Source organism: Nicotiana tabacum, chromosome 15 (genome assembly GCF_000715075.1).
Source record: "Nicotiana tabacum cultivar K326 chromosome 15, ASM71507v2, whole genome shotgun sequence".
Lineage (NCBI taxonomy): Eukaryota > Viridiplantae > Streptophyta > Magnoliopsida > Solanales > Solanaceae > Nicotiana > Nicotiana tabacum.
This window is the reverse complement of record NC_134094.1, coordinates 4,085,917-4,106,728: the sequence shown is the minus strand read 5'-3', so window position 1 is coordinate 4,106,728 and position 20,812 is coordinate 4,085,917. Positions and strand designations below refer to the sequence as shown.

General features: G+C 31.7%; 1 protein-coding gene across 4 annotated transcripts; it reads right to left on the bottom strand.

Annotated features, from left to right (window-relative positions):
• Positions 1-12,441: 12,441 nt before the first annotated feature.
• Positions 12,442-20,812, bottom strand: LOC107796410 (uncharacterized). Of its 4 annotated transcripts, none has more exons than XR_001650387.2 (5): positions 20,504-20,812; positions 16,608-16,723; positions 14,057-14,776; positions 13,746-13,804; positions 12,442-12,801 (listed from the first exon to the last, which is right to left on the bottom strand). XR_001650387.2 is itself a non-coding variant. In XM_016619171.2 (3 exons), the coding sequence occupies exons 1-3, from the start codon at positions 20,630-20,632 to the stop codon at positions 14,227-14,229; spliced, it is 795 nt and encodes a 264-aa protein (XP_016474657.1). In that variant the 5' UTR covers positions 20,633-20,812; the 3' UTR covers positions 13,897-14,226. The 4 variants fall into 4 exon arrangements, 1 of the variants encoding a protein (XP_016474657.1); XR_001650388.2 differs by lacking the exon at positions 12,442-12,801 and adding an exon at positions 13,168-13,322; XR_001650389.2 differs by lacking the exon at positions 13,746-13,804.

Below are 20,812 nucleotides of genomic sequence, written 5' to 3'. Positions count from 1 at the left end.
GCAACTAATATTATATATAGTGCTTTGGCCCTTTAATTTTGACTGGTTTTCTGGTTCAACGCAATGGAAACTTTTTCAATTATTAATTCACATAAAGCACCTCATGTTGGTTATAGTATTATTGTGTGGAAAAAGGAATACCATCATTAAAGGAAGGCTAAAGAAAAGCAGGAAAAGAAAAGGAAACTGATGTGAACAAGTTACAAGGAATTGCTGAACTCTTTCCTATATAATTGATTATTCTTAATCACCATCTACAAACCTATATTATGTTCGCAGCCAGCCAATTTTGATATCTTCAAAATATATGGAGCAAAATAGATAGCTAAAATTTATATAGCCGATCACAATTTGTTTGGAATTAATGCATAGTTAAAGTTTTGGATGAGTTTGATTAGAGGAAAATCCATTTTGAGCTGTAAATCTTTTATCCACTACTTCCAATGGTCCATTGAGATTAAAAGAAAAAACAGATCACTCTACTTTTTCTTTTTCTAAATGAAAGTGGTTTACCCTTAAGCTTATTTTTTCTTTTTGGATAAAGTTGTGGTGGAGTTGTAAGTAATCCTTCATCCTTAATCGCAGGTCTCGGATTCGAGTCTTGAATATAAAATCGCCTTTGGTAGGGAGCCTTTTACTCCTCGCCTCCCCTCACCACCGCACCCGCAAAGTAGGACTTCCCGTCACAAATGCCGATTAGTCGGACCTCAGAGCGGATATGTGGAAACATGTGTCAAAAAAGAGGTGGAAATGGCACTAAAAGAAATTAAGGACCAGGCCAATTCAGCCATGCTTTCCCTTTCTGTGCATATTATAACGATCTAAAGTTGGGAACTTTAAATTCTAAGTATATAACATGTACCATGTGGATGTTATTTTGTTCACTTATTGGAAGTTGGAGTTGGCCTCTGTCATTATTGGCATGCTTAACTCTTTTGAATTCCAAAACTCTTAGAATCTTTTTTAGCAACATTCAAAAGTGTCCATCTTAATTTAAATAAATACATCTTCCAAGAACCTCACTACTCTTTACGTTAATTTCTTCATTCTTGACTCTCTTTTCCAGCGTCAACCTCCTTTTCCTTTTTCTTTTTGGGATCACAAAGTAGTGCTTGGGTTGCGTCTAAAGTAGAGAGCGCACACTTTATTTATTACTAGTTTTCGAACACGTGCGTTTCACGTATATCCCAATCTCGTGTGTAAAAACTTTTTAAAACGACATATATTAAATGGAAATGCAAGCTAAAAAAGATGAACTTTGGAAGCGATATGACATTGAACTTAAAATGGTTGAATACATGTGTATGTTTAGTGATTAAGTTATTTTGATGTTATTATAAGGTGCAAATATGTGTACCGTGATCTTTCTATATGAATGATGTTCTTAGAGAATTTGTCTACATCAATCCAAAATAAAATTTGGAGACAGAAGATTTACTGTCTACAAGTATGTCTTTCAAAGAAATTAAATGACTAATGCACATATATGCTAAGTCTTTATTTAAAAGTAGATATTATTACCTGAAAGAACCACGTGATATTAATTTTGGTTAAAAAAAAGTTAATTAATCAAACTTCAAGGACACATGAAAATAAAAGCCAAAAGATAAATATGTAATGTATATTTCCCTCATCATCCCTACATTTCCTCTTCAATTCATTTTTAACATGAAAAATTGTATCACCTATACAGTTTAAGATGAAAGGAGTATATACTGATTAATCTTTTTAAGTTTGTAATTTCTTGAAATATTGATATTTCTTTCATTAAAATTTTAGAAAGGACGAAAAGAAAGATGATAGAGGTGATTCAAATGTGACAATAATATTTATGCAAAATCCCTAAATTTATGTCTTTTTTAAGAGTTAGATATCATATAACTAACATGAAAATAAAGTATATAATAAATCATGAATATATTATAAAGGACACCTTGGATGAAAAACAAAAATAGAAGAGATAATGTTTGCACAATAAGGTAGCAACATTATACTTCATCGATCAAAAAGAGCATTTGCGTGAGTATAATATTGTGTCATTCATCCACCCACCAATCCACATCGATCTTTTTCTCTTCCATTTCACTTCAAGAAACTCATATCCGTTAGAGATCATATTGGGAGTTTCACTTCCACGTTTCAAAACAATTATTAGCCAAAAATAACAAATAAATAAATCACCAAACTAAAAAATAGGATAAAATCTAAAAACAAATAGAAAAGAACAAATAGCATTTGGAAAAAAACTATTATCAGGAAAAAATAACACATCAATATATTACCCAAAACAAAAATATATAAGATAAATAAAATTACATCCAAAGTAACAATAAATTCTAGGCGACAGATTATAAGAAAATAAAGAGCAGAAAAAATATATGAAAGAATGAATAGCACATGAAATTCTGGTTTAATACTGATGTTTTTAGCAAAGAAATTTGGTATTAATGCATATATTTCAGTTTTCAATGAGTGACCTTTGATTTACATATATTGAGAAGTTTTTATGATTAAAGATGAGGATTATACGTAATTGGAAAAAACGAAAAGTCATTTTACCACTATCATTGAGTACCAGGAAAAAGTAACGTACACTAAATAACTACATTAATATCATTATTACATGTATTAATTAGTCCATTGAAAGAGAAGTAAAATTTTGAATAAAGAAAGTTTTAAAAATGGGAAAGAGATATATGGGTTTTTGGTTTGATAGATGAATGAACTTGTAAACTTAGAATATTGAGTGAACATTAAAATTTATTCATCGGTGGAAAATAAAGACACAAACAAAGGAAAATGGCCAAATATACCCTTATACTTTTGAAAAACTTTTAAATATATCATTCAGTATACTATGAGTCCAAATATACCTCTGCAGTTATATTTTGTGTTCAAATATACTCCCCATTTAAACTGAGGGACACATGTTATCGTTCTGTTGACCGATTCTAAATATCTCTTAATTAATTAAAAAGACTCATACCCATAATCATACCCGTTACCCATACCCGAAAAGCAATTTTCTAAAGTAATTTTTTTGTAAAAACTAAATAGTGTTTTCTCTTTTTTTACAAAAATATTGTTTGAAAAAAACTGAAAAAACTTTAAAATATTTTTTTGTAAAACCTGGAAAAATAAAGCATTTCCTAAAGTAGTGGACTACAGGTGCATTAGTTTTTAAAAAATGAAAATATTTTGCAAAATCTTTTTTTTAGTTCTTACAAAACATAAATCGCTTTAAAAAACTGAAAAATTAAAAAATATTTTTTTGTAAAAACAGAAAAAAAATAAACTTTCCTAAAGCAGTGGACTACAAGTGCATTAGTTTTAAAAAAATGAAAATATTTTGTTGAATATTTGTTTTTCAGTTTTTACAAAAACATTGCTTTAGAAAATTGCTTTTCAGTTTTTTTTCCAGTTTTTACAAAAATATTGCTTTAGAAAATATTTTTCAGTTTTTTTATTTTTTTAAAGCAATGTTTTTGTAAAAAAAAAAATTAATTTTTTCAGTTTTTAGTAAAAACAAATTCAATTTTTACAAAAAACTTGCTTTAGAAAATTACTTTTCGTGTATTTGTAATGGGTATGGGTCTTTTTAATTAATTATGAGATATTTAGAATTGGCCAATAGACGATGACACGTGTCCTTCCGTTTAAATGAGGGGTATATTTGAACCCAAAGTATAGCGGTAGGAGTATATTTGGACTCATAATATAACGAAGGATATATTTAAATATTTTTTGGAAGTATATGGGTATATTTGACCCTTTTCCCCGCAAACAATCAAGGCTGAATTGATTAAATGTTGGGTTGTAAATTCATTGTTGTGCTGCTGAACTTGTAATTCAACCATAATGTAACTAAAATATTATGTACTAATTATTATATGTTTAATTACATTTTGGTTTATTATAGGGGTAAACTTGTAATCTAACTTTGAAGATAGGATCTTCCCACTTTTAGTATAACTAGTATCACGTTAATAATGACATGTGATGATTTAAATATTTGTTTATATGAAGAAAAAATAAAGTTTAATTAATGAGAGAAATTTTATGTATAATAATACAACAATCATTTAAATGCCGAAAAATATTAGTACAGCATAATAAATGAATTTAAAATAAAAGGACATTACCAAAAATTACTCAAATGATCAATTTTGTCATGTTAGTTAGATAATTACATATTATAGTTTAAAAGTATTTAATGTGATGGTATCTTAACGAATACTTCTTTATGGACAATATATTTTTATGTTTGTTTCTTCCTAATGCATTAGTTGTTCTGCCTTAACAAGAACTCTTGAAAGTGCAACATACAATTGTTCGTGCAAGAAAACATAGTGTGGTAAATATAGTCCAATATTTAGGATGTTTGTCCTTATGTTTTATTTATTACATTTGCAAAACATAAACATACTAAAAATTATTTTCACACAAATTTAAAAAGATATTCCTTAGTTTCAGAAGACGAAAGTTGAATTTGAGGGATAAGAATATACTTAGAAGCACATGAACCAGTATCATAATGTTTGCATGTATGACGTTATCGTCAAAACTTATATATACCATTTGTGTGCTATTACATAAGCTACTCGACGTATCTAAGTTTTTCAGTAGCATGACAAGCATATTTTTCTTCAAAATCAATTGATATACAATGGAAGATCAATTTAACTTAGTCTATTATATATACAGTGACACTAACATACGTAAGAAATAAGAAACTTGACGACAAACACGTATGGTAGAAGGTCATTTGGTATTAAAGTATTTAATTATTCTTCTTGGTAGTAATTATTGGTATCATTTTATGCTGAATCAAAAACTGAAAAATATTTTATTTTTACTATAAAATTTTGCAATCAACCTTTTATTTAGTTGATCAACTTATTCATTTCTGCTAGCTAAGATTCTATTATGCGATTTGCACAAATTGCATTTTAATCCAATGATATAAAGATTTCTCTTATTAAATGTGCCATTATTACCCATTGGGATTGATAACCAAGTTGGTAGGAAGAACCAAATTATCTTTTATTGGATTCTCTTATTCGTTTCCGACACGAAGCAAGAAGACACTGAATAATGAATATGTTCTTACTTTATATTTTATATCAGTTGAGTCTTTTTCATTTGAGGCCAGAAGTATAACTTTGGCAAGCTAGCTTTTATAGTCTTCGCTTTTGTCGATTTTGGAACTACTGGTAGTACTTGACAAAAATCACCTCCCAAACTATTAATTTTTCACAAAACTATTTATTAATATCCAATATATCTCTATAACTTCGGTCAACTATTTCGATCGTTTGACACTTAGCCATAAGTGCTTCATCCCATATTATCAATTTTGCTTTCCTTAAAAATTTAGCATCATTTCTCTGCTTTGATATATTTGTAATGGTTATTTAAATTATTTTAAGAGGTATATCAAATCTAAAATGGATGGTCTCACAATAAAATCGTTGTTGGTACACCACTTGCTATTGTTGCTAACATTGTCATGCCTTTTGATATGATATTTTCAAGTAATGCATGACACATAAATATTATTTCGATTCCGCCGGAGGCATCTACAAAGAATAATCCCGTTATACCATAATCGACTCTTTATAATATAGTCTTAAAAATTATTCTTGTTTAGGATTTAGCTTTGATCGTGCTTCCTCGTACACTTGCATATCATTTTGATTCTTAATAATATACTAACATTTTTACTCTGTGTTCTAACACTCTTTTTATGGAATATATTTTTGTACCCTAAGATATTTGTTTTTAACTTGAATAAAAAATTTACTCATATGATGAGTTCAAAAAATAATTGAATTGGATTCTCTTGCTAAATAATTAATTAAAATATTTAATAATTTAGTTTTAACATAAAAAAATAATTGGTTCTATGTTGATTAAGATCTTAATATTAGTTCATCTCTTGTTTTAAATATTTAATTTTAATTATAATTTTATCCACCATAAATTTTATTTTCAAAGAGTAAAAGATTTATATGGCATGTCACTTTTAGATCTTTATGTTTGTAGAACCATTAGTAGTATTGACTCTTACCAACCATTTTTTTCCTCTTTTTTACACATTTATATTCTTAAATATTTTCTTAGTTGTTGTTTAATAATTGGGTATTTTTTAATATTACACGAAAAATTGATTAAACAAATATTATTTGAGTAGAAAAATAGTTCAAATATAATATAAAAATATATTATTTTGGTGTTATTTTTTCTCAATTTCAACTCTTTATGTATTTCATTTAATATTACTTTTATGTTTTCTTCGTATTGGACATTATGTAGTAGTAGTGTATTGCAAATATGGAGGATTCTTATGAAATTGATTTTACTAAACCTATATTTTTAATAAGAATTTAATAGACAAGATTGATTAATTTTAAATTTTTAAATATTAAAAATTAGCATAGAAGGTATTGTAGTAAAAAAATAGATTATTGCAGTTATGTCATATCCCTGTGAGTTATTCCGTTTAATATTTTAAAGCTATTTTGATATATTAATATTGTATTTATGCTTTTATAATAATATAGGTTCTTATTTTTCTAAATGGATTTGGACAATATAATACATTCTCAAATTAAATTAGTAATAGGACACTATAATTCGTTTTCAAATTAAATTGGTAATAGAATGTTTTAAGAAGTATATCCTAAAAGTAATAGAATTGCATGACTAAAGATATTTACTTGTTCAATTTTATATGAATTAGAAAATGCGAAAGTAATTATACTAATAGGATTCCTAAAGGTAATCATATAGGATTATTAACGTGTAGTATTATGTCCTAAAACTAATAGGATTATAAGACTAATATCTAAAATTTCGGTTATATCCTTTTATTATGAGTTATTATGCTTAATATTATAAGGTTATTTTTATAAACCGACATTATATTCATACTTTTATAATAATATAGATATTTGAAATGATATGATAATATAATTTATGGAAAAATAAATAAAACAATAGCTAGTTTTACAACTGCTAATCGAAAATTAACCATAGCTTCAAACTTAATCGAAATTTAATTATTTTTTCATGTAAAATAAAATATGAACAAAAACACCTTTAAAAATACGAAACAATTCCGGCATAATATGCCGGAGTTCAAACTTTTTACATATGAGATTCTAGCATAACATGTTGGAGTTCCAACATAATATGCTGAAAGTTTATACGCAGGAGTTCCATAATTTAGCATATTATGCTGGAATTTTTCGTATTTCAACTAGGGTACTTTTGTGCAGATTTTATTTCTACATTAAATAGTGGCTACTTTTCAATAACTTTACAAACACATGCTATTTTTTAATAACCACATGCCATTTTCACCTTAATTATGTCTTTAGTACGCCTCATCACGTGCGGATTTTATTCTTTTGATGAGTTAAGCACGTGAAAATTATTTTTGATTAGTTGGTGGCAGTGAGACTCGAACCTAGGGCCTTTGCCTACTCTGATACCATTTTGAAATGTGTGACCATCTCATCTAAACGATTAAGATGTTAGAGAAAGCACACTTTTGTTTACTTAATTATGTCTTCAACACGTCCCCTCACGTCCAAGCTTTATTCTTTCTGATTAGCTAAGCGTAAAAATTACTTTTGATATTGGGTGGCGGTGCGACTCGAACTGAGGACCTCTGCCTGCTCCGATACCATGTTGAATTGTGTAACCATCTCATCTAAAAGCTTTTTCAACACTTTTCATTAACAAAGGTACTTTGTCCACCAAAACTTCGACAAATTGATAAAAATTATCTACTATTTTTTTGTATTTGCTCGAATTTGAACCTTACTCTTCCATAACCTCGCCACTTCATTAACCACTAGAACATACCTAAAGATGTGTCTCCTCTGCTTAATTTAGGTCACAATGACTGGTTTTCTTGAAATTTTTTTATGTTTTTGTGACTCCAACTTTTGTTGTTTATTGGATGTTGACATTCCCATTTAAATACTGGACATTATATCTTGATACTTGAGGTGCTTGATTAACGCAATGTAATGATAGTATCTGTTTATTTTTTATATTTTCCTCAGATTGGAATTGTTATAACATTGAATGCTAAAACAATTTTCATAATCTCGAAGAAAGCACTAAAAATATGCAGTTTTACTAGACTAGCACAACTGCTATTGGACTTCTTACAAAGTGTGTAGTACTAGTCCATTTCAAAGAATCCTTGAACTACATCACTGTTTTAGCCAGTAGTTGTTTTCGAAAAGGTCACTTGGTATGTCAACTTTTGGTTCAACTTGGAGAATTTCAGAGTGGAGAACTAACTCCACACTGTAGGATGATTTAGCATCACCAACATTGGTTACCCTTCTTGTATATGTTGAGAATTTGCTCCGAATGTGATGGAAAATGAAGGATAATTCTTTATTGAATTTCCTGTTAGTTCTGTTTTCACTTTAATATTGTTGAATCTTGGGAGATACACCTAATTTATTCTTTATTGTGTAGGCGAAATATCCTTAAGGACAATGTTCTTGACATGCTTCAAAGCTTTGATAAATCCTATTCCGCATAACCAATTTTTCCATTACGCTTTTCAGCAATGCTGCTATTCCACTGAGGTGAGGACAAGACATTGAGGTGCCAGACATAATACTGAATGTTGATTTTGTGTTTTCATTGTTCTCTGCAGTAGTAGGCCAAGCAGCAAGAACATTAACACCAGGACCAATAATATCAGGCTTCAAGATTCCAGGACTGGCGATATTTGGCCCTCTAGCAGAAAATGAAGCAACCACTGGTGCACTTTTTATTTGGATATACTATAAACCATGCATATTGTTATAGTATTCTTTATGGAATAATTATTTATTTATTTATTCAATTCAATAAAGTTTTATTTTAAATAGGTCATGTATTTGTCTATATGTCCTTTGCTTATATAGTAGATGATTCAGTGTATAGAGTTTAGTATATATACGGAAGATTAAACAATCAGTTCTTATAAGTCATAAAGTTTATGTTCACAATCTAATGATGAAATTGGACAAACCATTGGAATGGTTGTAGTACAAGATTAAATATAATTTATCTTGATTATGGGAATGGTTTAATTCCAATTTCTTGTGCTAGTACATTTTGTATGTATTGAACGGATCAAGTAGAGAAAAGTATTTTATAGTGATTTAATAAAATAATTTCTCCAATCCATTCAATGTACCTATACTCTTAATCTTGATATAATTATTATTCGTTGTGTGTGTCATTTATTGTTTTGATTTATTAAAAGGCGAGATTGTTTCGTGGGTCAATAAGCCTAGTAAATTGGATAATAATGATATACATTGGCGAAGTAATAATTAGTTGATAGAATCCATGTCTCGGCTTTTGAGATTGATGATATTCCTTTATGAAAGCTTATAAGTTTTCATGTGTAAACTAGGCCGGTGGATTTTCTATCCGACACATGAAATAAGTTAAGCGAAAGTCTAGAGGAAGTAATCAATAAATTAAATTATAAGTAATTTAATTTGATTGATTATTATCTGAATCTTAACATGGGAGTTAAATAAGGTTTTATGGAAGAATTTTAAAATTGGACTAAGGAGTGCAATTACGAATTTTTAGTGCAATAATTCGTAATTTATTATGGTAGAAATTAATTTCGAAAAATTAATTCTGTAATAGTGAGCCTTGTTAATTAAATTATGTGGTCCCTATTGTGCCTAAATAGTAGGAAATAAAGAAAATCTTTCATTTGTGGAAAAAAAAAAATCTAACAGGTTTTGAAAAAGGGTTTTACCCTAAAAAACGTGGCTATATATATCTCATATAGGGCTAGCTGTTTTTTTTCCACTCGTTTTTCTTGGAATTTCGCCCACCCGAAATTCTCTCTTTCCGAATATTATTTGAGTAAACTGTGGAACATTTTGCTGAGGTCGCGGAAACCGAGATTAATTAATCTGTTTTGTTCACGATTCAAGAGGTAAATCGTATAATCCTTTTATGTGTTAAATGTTTAATTTACACGTGAATATATTATTGTTCCTTGGAATGTAATTCTAGCAACAAGTTTCTTTGTTGAATTCATGTATGCAAGAATTTTCATTCCATCTGCATAAGTAACATCCAGGGCATGCAGGAAGGACGTGAGCATCGGCTGACATTGTGAAACCATCTTCCTCTCCATTGATGATAATCATGCCAACACCTCCCGAAAACTTTACAGTTTTCTCAAATCTTTTAATCTTTATCAATTTTATGTGAAATAGTTTGTGAGCTTACACCCTATCAGTAGGGCACCACCTTTCCCCCTCCTCCACCCCTGATGTAATAAAAATAAAAAACAATTAAAAAAATCCGTTTTTGCACAACATATGCAGCGTGATATCCTACAAGCGGGGTTTGGGGAGAGTGGGTAGACGCAGACCTTACCCTATGAGGTAGATCTTTACTATAATTGCCAAAACTTGATTTCTCTTAATTGTCCTCTTGGTTTACTAACAAGATTGCAATTGTTATTATATTTGAATTTGCATTATTCCGTGAAGGGTGACAGTTTCAACTTGAATTTTAGATTTTTGGTTAGTTTTGGCAGACATGCTGCATAAATTATAAATAAATTTTCTAATATTAACACTTGGTTTTTTTTTATATTTTATAAAATCACTTCATGAATGAAATTTGAAACTCTTATCATTTGCTTAGTAGTTAGAGTGCATATGAAAGGATTTAACTTACATACAATATACTGTATAATTTAAGATGTTGCAATAGACTATCGACTTTATTTTCTAGTTATCTTTTAAATTACTTGATAGCTGTAAGTATATGTAAGTCAAACTCCATGTGAAATTAACTTAATTGAAGAGAGAATCATTGGGATTGATTTTTGCAGAGTAATGTGCTAAACTGTATTGAAGGCGAACATTGGCGTAATTGGTAAAATTGTTGTCATGTGACGGGGAGATCACATGTTCGGGCAGTGGAAACAACCTTTTGCAGAAATGCAGGGTAAGGCTGCGTACAATAGATCATTATGGTCCGACCCTTCCACGGACCCCAGCACATAGCAGGAGCTTATTGCACCTGTATTATGTTTATGGCCAGCCTAATTTGACCTAATAGAATTGTGGAAGAGTTGGATCTAAGGAAAATCCTTTTTAAGATGAAATCTTTAGAATATTGCGTTGATATTAAACAAGAAGGAAATGACTCTACTTTTTCTTTTTCTAATTGAAAGTGGTTTACCTTTAAGATAATCTTTTCTTTTTTGTGAAGTTGTAGTGGATAAAGTGGATGTTACTTTATTTACTCATTTGATGTAGGAGTTGGTCTCTGTTATTAGTGGCATGCCTTATTTCCTATTGGTCGAAGGTCCAAATATATCCATGTATTTTCGAAAATAGTCTAAAAATATCTCTTGTTATACTATTGGGTTATCTATACCCCTGCAGTCATACTTTGGGTTCAAATATATCTCTCATTTAAACGGAGGGACACGTGTCATCATCCTGTTGGTCAATTCTAAATATCTCCTAATTAATTAAAAAGACTCACTACTCATACCTGAAAAGCAATTTTCAAAAGCATTTTATTTTTTGTAAAAACTGGAAAAAACTGAATTTTTTTTACTATAAACTGAAAAAAACGAAAATATATTTTTTTTCAGTTTTTAAAAAAAAAATTGCTTTAAAAAAAACTGAAAAATAATTTTCTAAAATAATTTTTTTTGTAAAAACTGGAAAAAAAACTGAAAAATAATTTTCTAAAACTATTAAAAACTGGAAAAAAAACTGAAATTTTTTAAACTAAAAACTATAAAAAAAAAAAAAATATTTATTTTTTCAGTTTTTACAAAAATATTACTTTATGCAATTTTAATCCTATACAAAATATTAGAAAAAGTTAAATAAAGCAGGTGCACCCATCCTTAAATCCTAAACTGACATCGAAAATTTCAATCAAAGTTCAACGGAAAGAGAGAAAAACTCAAGTTGGCCAGGTTGGGGCGGATGGAGATACAGGGCGGGTGAACGCGGGTGAAAATACTATGCGGGGTGGGTGGGACGAGTTGAAATTTTGTGGGTTTATACAAAACCGGCACCGTACCTACACCACACCACTTACCATCCCTGTATCCGTCAAAATAATAGCTTGAGGTGCTTGATTGACGTAATGTAGTGATAGTACCTGTTTATTTTTTATATTTTCCTCATAGATTGGAATTGGAATTGTTATAATTTTGAATGCTAACACAATTTTCATAATCTTGAAAGACTAAAAGCAGTTTGGATGAGAAAGAAGTACATTAGATCAGTCTACATTTAATTTCATAATCATTTGGTTTTATTTTAATCTGTAATTTGTAGCATTTTAAAATTGAGTAAATCTCGGTATACTGCGCTGTCTAGTTCCACATGAGAAAAATAAAGCCAGTAACAACAATTAAATAACAGTTATTTCATTAACAACTAAAATGGTAAATACAATGTTTTAATGAAACTGCCACAACTAAAAATAGATCAAGTAATTGCAAAAGCCTAACTTTCCAACAACAAAACAAGAACATACCCAGTATAATACCACAAATCCGATTTGGAAAGAGTAATGTGTACGCAAATCTTACCCTACCTTGTAGAGGTAGAGAGACTATTTTCGATAGACCTTCAAAAAACCCTAACTTTCCATGCTGTAAAAAACCGAATCATATCACACACGAACCTAATTTCAAATTCCAACCATCATGCTTGAACTTTCTAAAACCAATAAATAACACTTCTTGTACCTAAAGTTAGTGCTATATACCTGCATTATCCATAGACTTGGTCAATAAAATGTCATCACCTCATGTAGCAGACATAAACAACTTAGAAACAGAATAAAAGAGAAAATATATACTGAAAGATATAATTAAGTAAATAAAAGTGTATCCTTTCTAACAGTTTAAGCTTTTCAACATGAGGTGGACACACAATTTAACATGGTACCAAAAAACATAGAGGTCCTAAGTTTTAATCTCACCACCACCCTTCATCAAAAGAACTTCCTGTCCTTGGACCATCAAAAAGAATCAAATGTCTTGCTTAGAATGTCAGCGACATTATTAAGTAGATAGAAGTGTGTTCTCAATAACAACTTGAACTTTTGCACGCACCATGACTAATTCCACGGGATACCTGCCACCTCCCACCAGCAACAGGTACCAGGTAACTCTATCCACCAAGGCTTGGATAGATGGGAAGAAATCACCTAGTATTTGCCTCCGCTGGGATTTGAACCTGAGACCTCATGGTTCTCACCCACTTCATTGACCACTAGGCCACACCCTTAGGTGATGGTCATATACTTTAATAATAAAGCTTTACATACATTGCAACAACAACAATAACATACATAGTATGATGCCACGAGTGGGGTTTGGGAAATGTGGGATGTACGCGGACCTTACCCCTATCTTGTATGAGGTAAAGAAGTTGTTTCAGATAGACCCTCGGCTCACATGATCCTACATGCATTGATCCTACAAATTTTACTGTGTAAATTTTTCGGACTATCACAGGAGCAGTAATTGTATTTGTGCCATATCATAGATATGAATAATTCACAAAATCCTAGTAGTTTTCTACTCTAGTATAATTATCCGTTAGAGGAAAGTAGCACCTCACTAGGGCATAATGCAGTATCTTTGTAACCAAGAGGAAAAAAATAAATTGCTTAGTAAATCACGCAAAGGCATTTACAAAGGATACCTTCTTGCCAATTGGTATCAGCAACTAATTTTTCTTTGTCCAATCCCCAGCATCAATTCCTAGAAATTTTGGAAAAAACAAATCCAGCTAAAGAAATAACATCTAAAAGGCAAAATAGTATTGTCTTTGTACAGGTTAGGAAGCAATAGTAAAGTTAAGATCTGAAGAACCAACAAATTAATTTAGTGTAACTAGATCTTACACCAAGACATCGTGTCATCTACAACACTCATATTTGAAGCGTCTGAATTTTGGTAGTAGTAATCTTTAATCCAAGATCATACACAAACGACATAGTTAAGGCTTCTAACCTTGGGAAATTGAAGAAAGAGAAGTCATGAGCTGCTAGCCGGCGCAGTCAACGTAAAGTACTCTCTGTAAGTGTCAACACGAGCTGTTTGAACTTGATACGACAATGACCAATGTATTGGCTAACCTTTTCCAAAAAATATAACCATAAGTATAATAACTTAATAAGCGATCAGCCAAATCCTGGAGGCACGTCAGGATCTTCATCATCAACTTCATCTGGATTCTTCTCCTTCGTGACAATAGCAAAGCCAGGTGGTGCATCCACATCCATACTGTCAGGCACCAAAGGGTCAGGTGCGCGGTTCGTCTCCGGCTCGGTATATGTTTCTCTGGCTTTTTCATCAGCAGGAATAGGAAATCCTGACTCCTCTTTGGGTGATTCCTTATGGTTACTTTTGTTAATCTGATTTGAACAGTTACTTTTGCTGTTCCGATCTGAACCTAATCGGGCAAAACCAGGAGGCTCACTTGGCTCTGGTTCAACAGAAAATGTGGCATCAATACCACGGTCTGAAGCAGCACTATGTCCGTTAGTTTCAACTCCATTCGGAGCAGGCTGCAATTCTGAATGAGAGGATGATTCACCAGCTTCATTTAGTTGTGGGTTCAATAACTTATTGTAAACTGATTGAACAGTTTGGGTTATCTCAGTTTGAATGCCATCACCAGTTCTGATTGTATTCCATAAATCCTCTGAAATTTTACCCATGACTTTGTCCCTATAGTTCAGAACCAAAGCAGGTTAAAACTGTAGCATGTGAAAGCACTATATCCAGTAATAAAATTAACTTTGCATATCACTAGTTGAGATGCACGGTCACGATTCGCTTCTCGAGTGAAAGGGAAAAGGGGCCACAAGCAATGGAGCATTCAGTAATTCATCACTTACCCCCCAACCCCTGCGCCCACACACACAGTTATGCTGCACTCATAAAATTTATTTTTTATTTTATTAATATACAATTACTCCCTCAATACCAAATTGAATGCCCAGATTGTTTTAGAACATGTCAAAACAATTTCCACTCTCCAGAAAAGAAACTTCCACTGATTATCCTATAGCAATAAACAATACAAGAGGCAGATTGTTTTACCACTTAATCGACCTATATCTATTTATATTCCCAACATCTGCTTTTTCACTTAAAACTAAGTAATAGACAACTTCAACTGTCCCTTAATTGTCACGCCACGTCAGACGTGACAGTTTGTTTGGACAAGGGTAGAGTATTCATATTTTGTCAGGAAAAAAAGCTTTCAAAAGCCACACAAACCCTTCAATTCTTGAATTAGGCCGAACTTAGTCACATTTTGAATTTCATGAAAATTACAGCCTAAAAGGATCAAGAAAGAGCTCATTTATGATAAAGAAAATCAGCCTTGAGGGAAACAAGAATGAGACTATAGCCTGTTTGGCCAAGCTTTTTTTGGGGCAAAAAGTGCTTTTTTTTGGCTAAAAGCACTTTTGGCCAAAAATTGAGGTGTTTGGCCAAGCTTTTGGAAGGAAAAAAAGTGCTTTTGAGGAGAAGCAGAAGCAGTTTTTGAGAAGCAGAAAAAAGTAGCTTCTCTCCAAAAGCACTTTTCTGAGAAGCAGTTTTGAGAAAAATACACTTAGAAGCAGTTTTCAAAAGCTTGGCCAAACACTAATTACTGCTCAAAAGTGCTTTTCAAATTAATTAGCCAAACACAAACTGCTTCTCCCCAAAAGCACTTTTTTAAAAAGAACTTTTGAGAAAAGCACTTTTGAGAAAAGCACTTCTCAAAATAAGTTGATTTTAGAAGCTTGGCCAAACAGGCTATAGAATAGACAAGGAAATAAATATAAATATAAAAACACATGCCTAAGTGCTTAAATAGACAACACCAGATATTTTTCTTTACTAAGTTTTTCTCATCTATCTTCTTTTCATGTTTTCCAGAATAATCTAGGATACTTCTAAATTCAACAAAATAGACAAATGAAAGTATAAAACCTCCCCCTCCCCGAAATAAATACTACTCCCTCCGTTCCAATTTATGTGAACCTGTTTGATTGGGCACGGAGTTTAAGAAAAAATGAAGACTTTTGGAATTTGTGGTCCTAAACAAGTCAAAAAGGGGTCCAGATTATTTGTGTGGTTATAAAAGCTTCACATATAAGGGAAGAATAGGAAGTTTAAGCTAAATTGTTTCCAAATTTAGAAAGGGGTCATTCTTTTTGGAACGGACCAAAAAGTAAATAGGTTCACATAAACTGGAACGGAGGGAGTAGTACTTAAGTATCAACGAAAATAATTAAAAAAATGTGTATAAACCTATTCGAAGCATGTCTGAACACAAGTTTGGAGGCCAAAGTCATTCTAAAAGTAATCGAATCAAACAGATTCTAAGCTAGTGAAAACATAAAGAAACGGAAATAACCTACTTGAAGATACCAATTTAAAAAATATTTGGTGGTGGTGGTGGTGGTGGGGGGAGGGGGGAGGGGGGTCAGTTTTTTCAGCGTTTAGGTGCTTCTAGTGTCTTAAAGAGAACATCAAAACCATTGGAAACTTTGAAAATATGACCTACCCAACTTCTTGATATATAGCATCCGACAGTTGCCTTGGTTTCATATTTTCTGCACCTGGACGGTTAAGTGCTGCTGATTCTTTCACAGTGGCTATTATGCTATTCCGCAACTCTTCCTGGAGCAAAACAAATTTCAGACAACTTGGAGCATATATAAAATTAAAAGTGTAATAGCCTCATGCTTGTCCTTTTCTTTTTTCTGAACATAAAGTAAAAACATGACATACCCAAAAGCCAAAAGAAATGACATACAACAAATCCTCCTACATCGTGGATACTGCAAAGTGCAAAAAAAAAATCATGCTGTTGAATTTTTGGTCAACACAAATCTTACCTTTAGTTTCTAATATCTAGAATAAAACACAGGCAAAAAGGCTGGAGATGTTGGTTCAAGATAATCGGCATCTTTGAGAAGATAGTTCAATAAAACTTAAAACAAATAATTTGCCCTACCTCAAACTGATCCCTAACATGCCCACTACGACTGCGGCTACAATACTATGTATCAACGATAAATGAGGAATGGATAGAAAAATGTGCAATGCGCACGATGTTTTTGCGGGAAAAAAAAAAAGCAATTTCACTTTAAAGCAAATGGTTTTTTTGGGTAAACCACTCATCATATGTTTGAGAAGATAATGTAAAAACCGCTCATCATATGTTTAACACTAACATAGTTAGTAGGAGACAAGAACCTTCACAAGTAAAAGCGACGGGACACGAATAATGCACAAATTTATAAAAGGGCATCCCTAAAGGGTGTGATATAGACAGTCTGCCCTAATACAAGCATTAGTGGCTGCTTCCACGGCTCGAACCCATGACCTATAAAGCATAAATTTATAAATAATTTATTTGGCGTTAACCTATTCAAAGATATTAAATGATGTAAACAACATTTCATCAATTTCGTTGATTCTAAACTGAACATAAAATGGTCATTTAGCATAAAAGAACCAGTTGGAGTAGTTTCATATACTAAAGGAGCATTATATAACTACGAAATCTCAGAATTTGATAGAAAACACTCATCATATTCTTTAACAAATTATGCTTATCTTACTTCTCAATTTGCAGCTAGGTGAACTTGATCAACACTTGAATAGAACGCTATAAATTTTGGATCCATGCTTCCTATGACTTTAAACACCGGATTCAAGTATATAGATAAAGTCCCATTTTCTTATAATTAAATAAATTAACTAGCCCCTCATACCCTTGTACTAAGTAAATACTAAATAATCACATAATAACTTCAAAACTAGAAGTGCATCGTTTACCTTCAACATGAAAAAGGAAGATCTCTTTGATCTTCGTGTATATGGAGATATACCAAAGGCAAGAAAGACGTTTTAACTTTATCATGAATAGTACGTCGTTCTCAAGTTTTCTATGAGAAAATAACTGTTCAGCTCTAGGAGAAACGATGTTTTAAATGATAATGAGCATGAAGATTTTTTTTTTACCAAGCTTAGGCAGATATGTTATGCTTTGGGAAACTAACAGTGAAATTTTCTCTGCCCCCTTGCCCCACCGCAAGCATTAGGAAGCACCAACATCAAATTTAATCAAGTTTGACACCACATTAATTCATGTACGACAATAATACAGTTAAGTCCCAGCTATTGTCTTTTAAATTTGAACTATTGGAACCAGATATTTTGGAGAGTGATTTTTTGTACTAGCAAGCACTTTATTTTAGGTGATTCCTGGATGCTCAATATGATGTCACTTAATAGATTCTTTATGATGTTGGACCCGTGAAGCTATCAAAGTTTGTCCCTTATGCCTATAGTTTATAGTATCTAATCTAATTTTCATATTTTTTTAAGTAAGAACTGGCAGTTAGTACAGTTCTAGTTTTAAGAGTAGACCATATACAGATATAACATCATCTCCAATACATGTCATGCCCCCATAATATTTCAAAATTTTCATGCCAGGTCCATTTCCATGTTCAACGTAATGCTAGTGTGATGTATTTTTGCTTAGCTTCTAACTGTGTATAAAAATGTGCACATCTCTTCAAAAGGTGCGCCTTTGTGGAAGGTTAAAAGTTTTGACATTCATTGGAAATAAAGAGATTGGCTATCAACAGAAAACAAACATAACAACAACAACAACAACAACAACAACAACCCAGTAAAATCCCACAAGAAATATAACAAAATACTTCCCCGAACCTGGGGCACCAAGTCAGTTTCACCTTTTACAGCTCTGCCCTAGCCTAAAAGTCCAGGCTCATTGCTAAACCCAAATATAACTAACAACTCAAACTATAGAAAGAAAACAATCAAAACTGCAAGTCTGGTCAAAAAAATTTAATTACTTATACCTGAATATCACAAAAGTAAAGTCCAGACCATACATAGGTGGGCTGTTACAAGACATTGTTGTAGGGATTTTCTGTATTACAGTTTCAAACTAAAATGAAGCATATTTTTGTTTTTCAATGATGTTAAGCCTCCAAATGAAAGCCGAAACAAGCATAAACATATACATAGGACGTGCACTACAAAATTAAAGTTTTAACTTTTATACATTGATAATGGATCTATGAAGTTACTTAAAATCCAATTGCAAATAGCAGCCTAGTTTAAGAGTGGATGTGTAACCTAGAAAAAGGGTTAGAAAATTGGTAAACCAGCTAGTATGGGTATATGTTGCGCGGACTCTCCAAAATGATGCCGCACCCGTGTAGGATCCTCCAAAACTACACTACTTTTGGAGGATCCGACACGCACCCGGCGACATTTTCGGATAGTCCGAGCAACATAGATATGGGTTGGGTTAAATTTCTGTTACAGTGTAACAATTCTTTAAAGTCCATTGACTCTTTGAATTTTAATCTGTTGACTCTCGGATCACCATGATCAACATTTGCTTCCATCTGTTGGTATCATAGTTAGGTCGGCTATACCATTATGCTCATGAGTAAAACCTTAGCTTGAGCCTACCTTTGAACACCTATGTTTCTCTTTAGAAGGCACCTGCTCCAGATAAACTACATACCTCGCCTTCCAGGTATATAACTGAAATCCTAAAATTGATCTCTAATCTCCAATCAGTGCCAGAGGCCAGAGCCACATGCAATGAATGGGGAAGTTATATTGCGCAAATAGGGTAAGAACAAATTCCTTTGTACTAATAATTATTTTTAAATTCAAACCACATGTATTTTCTTTTTGAGTTGAAGTTATATACACCGTCATTATAAAGAATCTTTACGTTATCAGTTCAACCAATACCTGTGGGAATATACTTGGTTTATTGTTGTTGTTGTTATCCGTTCAACCAACGGATATTTACAGATAAGCCAGCCTCCTTAAAATATAGGATTTGTTATCTTTAAAGAAAGATAGGCTACCTGCTACAACAGATAAAGGTGACCTGATAAATTCCTTACATTGGTATATATAACTTAAACTCTTTAACCTATTATAGCAAGTTAACTTATCAATTATTCTGGATTACCAATCAATGCTATCAAACAGAATCTTGCCATTATTTTTTAAGTGACCTTCAAAATATGTTTTATCTCGTCGGTGCAACTTAAACTCATATGTTTAATAGTTTAATTCTATGTACACAATCAGGTCACTTACTCTATTAAATAGAGTTAATTGGTAACCCAGAATAAATGTTAGTAACATGTTATAATAGGTTAAATTACATGATAGTGTGAAAAAATTATTACATTATCACTCTATCACATGTAGGGGTAAAGACTGCATATACAATACGTTCCATTACATTGGGGATGTTATTGTTGTTGTACTCTATCAGACCCTAACAAATATAACAATACAGAAACCGAAGATAAATAAATTTTAGCCCAATGAGAAACCCTAAATAACAAGCTATAATAAAAGGAAAAAAAAAAGCAAAATACTGACGTTTTCTTTGAGTTTGCGGAGAATTTTGAGGCGAAGTTTATCGAAATCACCGTCGTCTTTGAGCTTACATATTACATCTTCAGCTCTTACTCTTTTCCCATTCGTTCCACCACCACCACCATTCTCCATTGCTGTGTCGTAGAGCTAAAAGACAAATCTATAGGAGTATATATTGGACGTAGAACTTTAGAATAGTGGGGAAAATATTATTTTTTGAAATTGTTGAGTGGATTTTGTTGCTCTGTTAACAATTGTTGAAGAGGAGGAAAGAGTGATTAAGATTTGGACAGATGGTGTCGCTTTTAAAAA

Coding starts and splice junctions, on each gene's coding strand:
- LOC107796410 (XM_016619171.2), bottom strand. CDS start 20,632: ATGGAGAATGGTGGTGGTGGTGGAACGAATGGGAAAAGAGTAAGAGCT. Junction 16,724..20,503: donor TCCGCAAACTCAAAGAAAAC/GTCAGTATTTTG, acceptor GTTTTGCTCCAG/GAAGAGTTGCGGAATAGCAT. Junction 14,777..16,607: donor GCTATATATCAAGAAGTTGG/GTAGGTCATATT, acceptor TCTGAACTATAG/GGACAAAGTCATGGGTAAAA.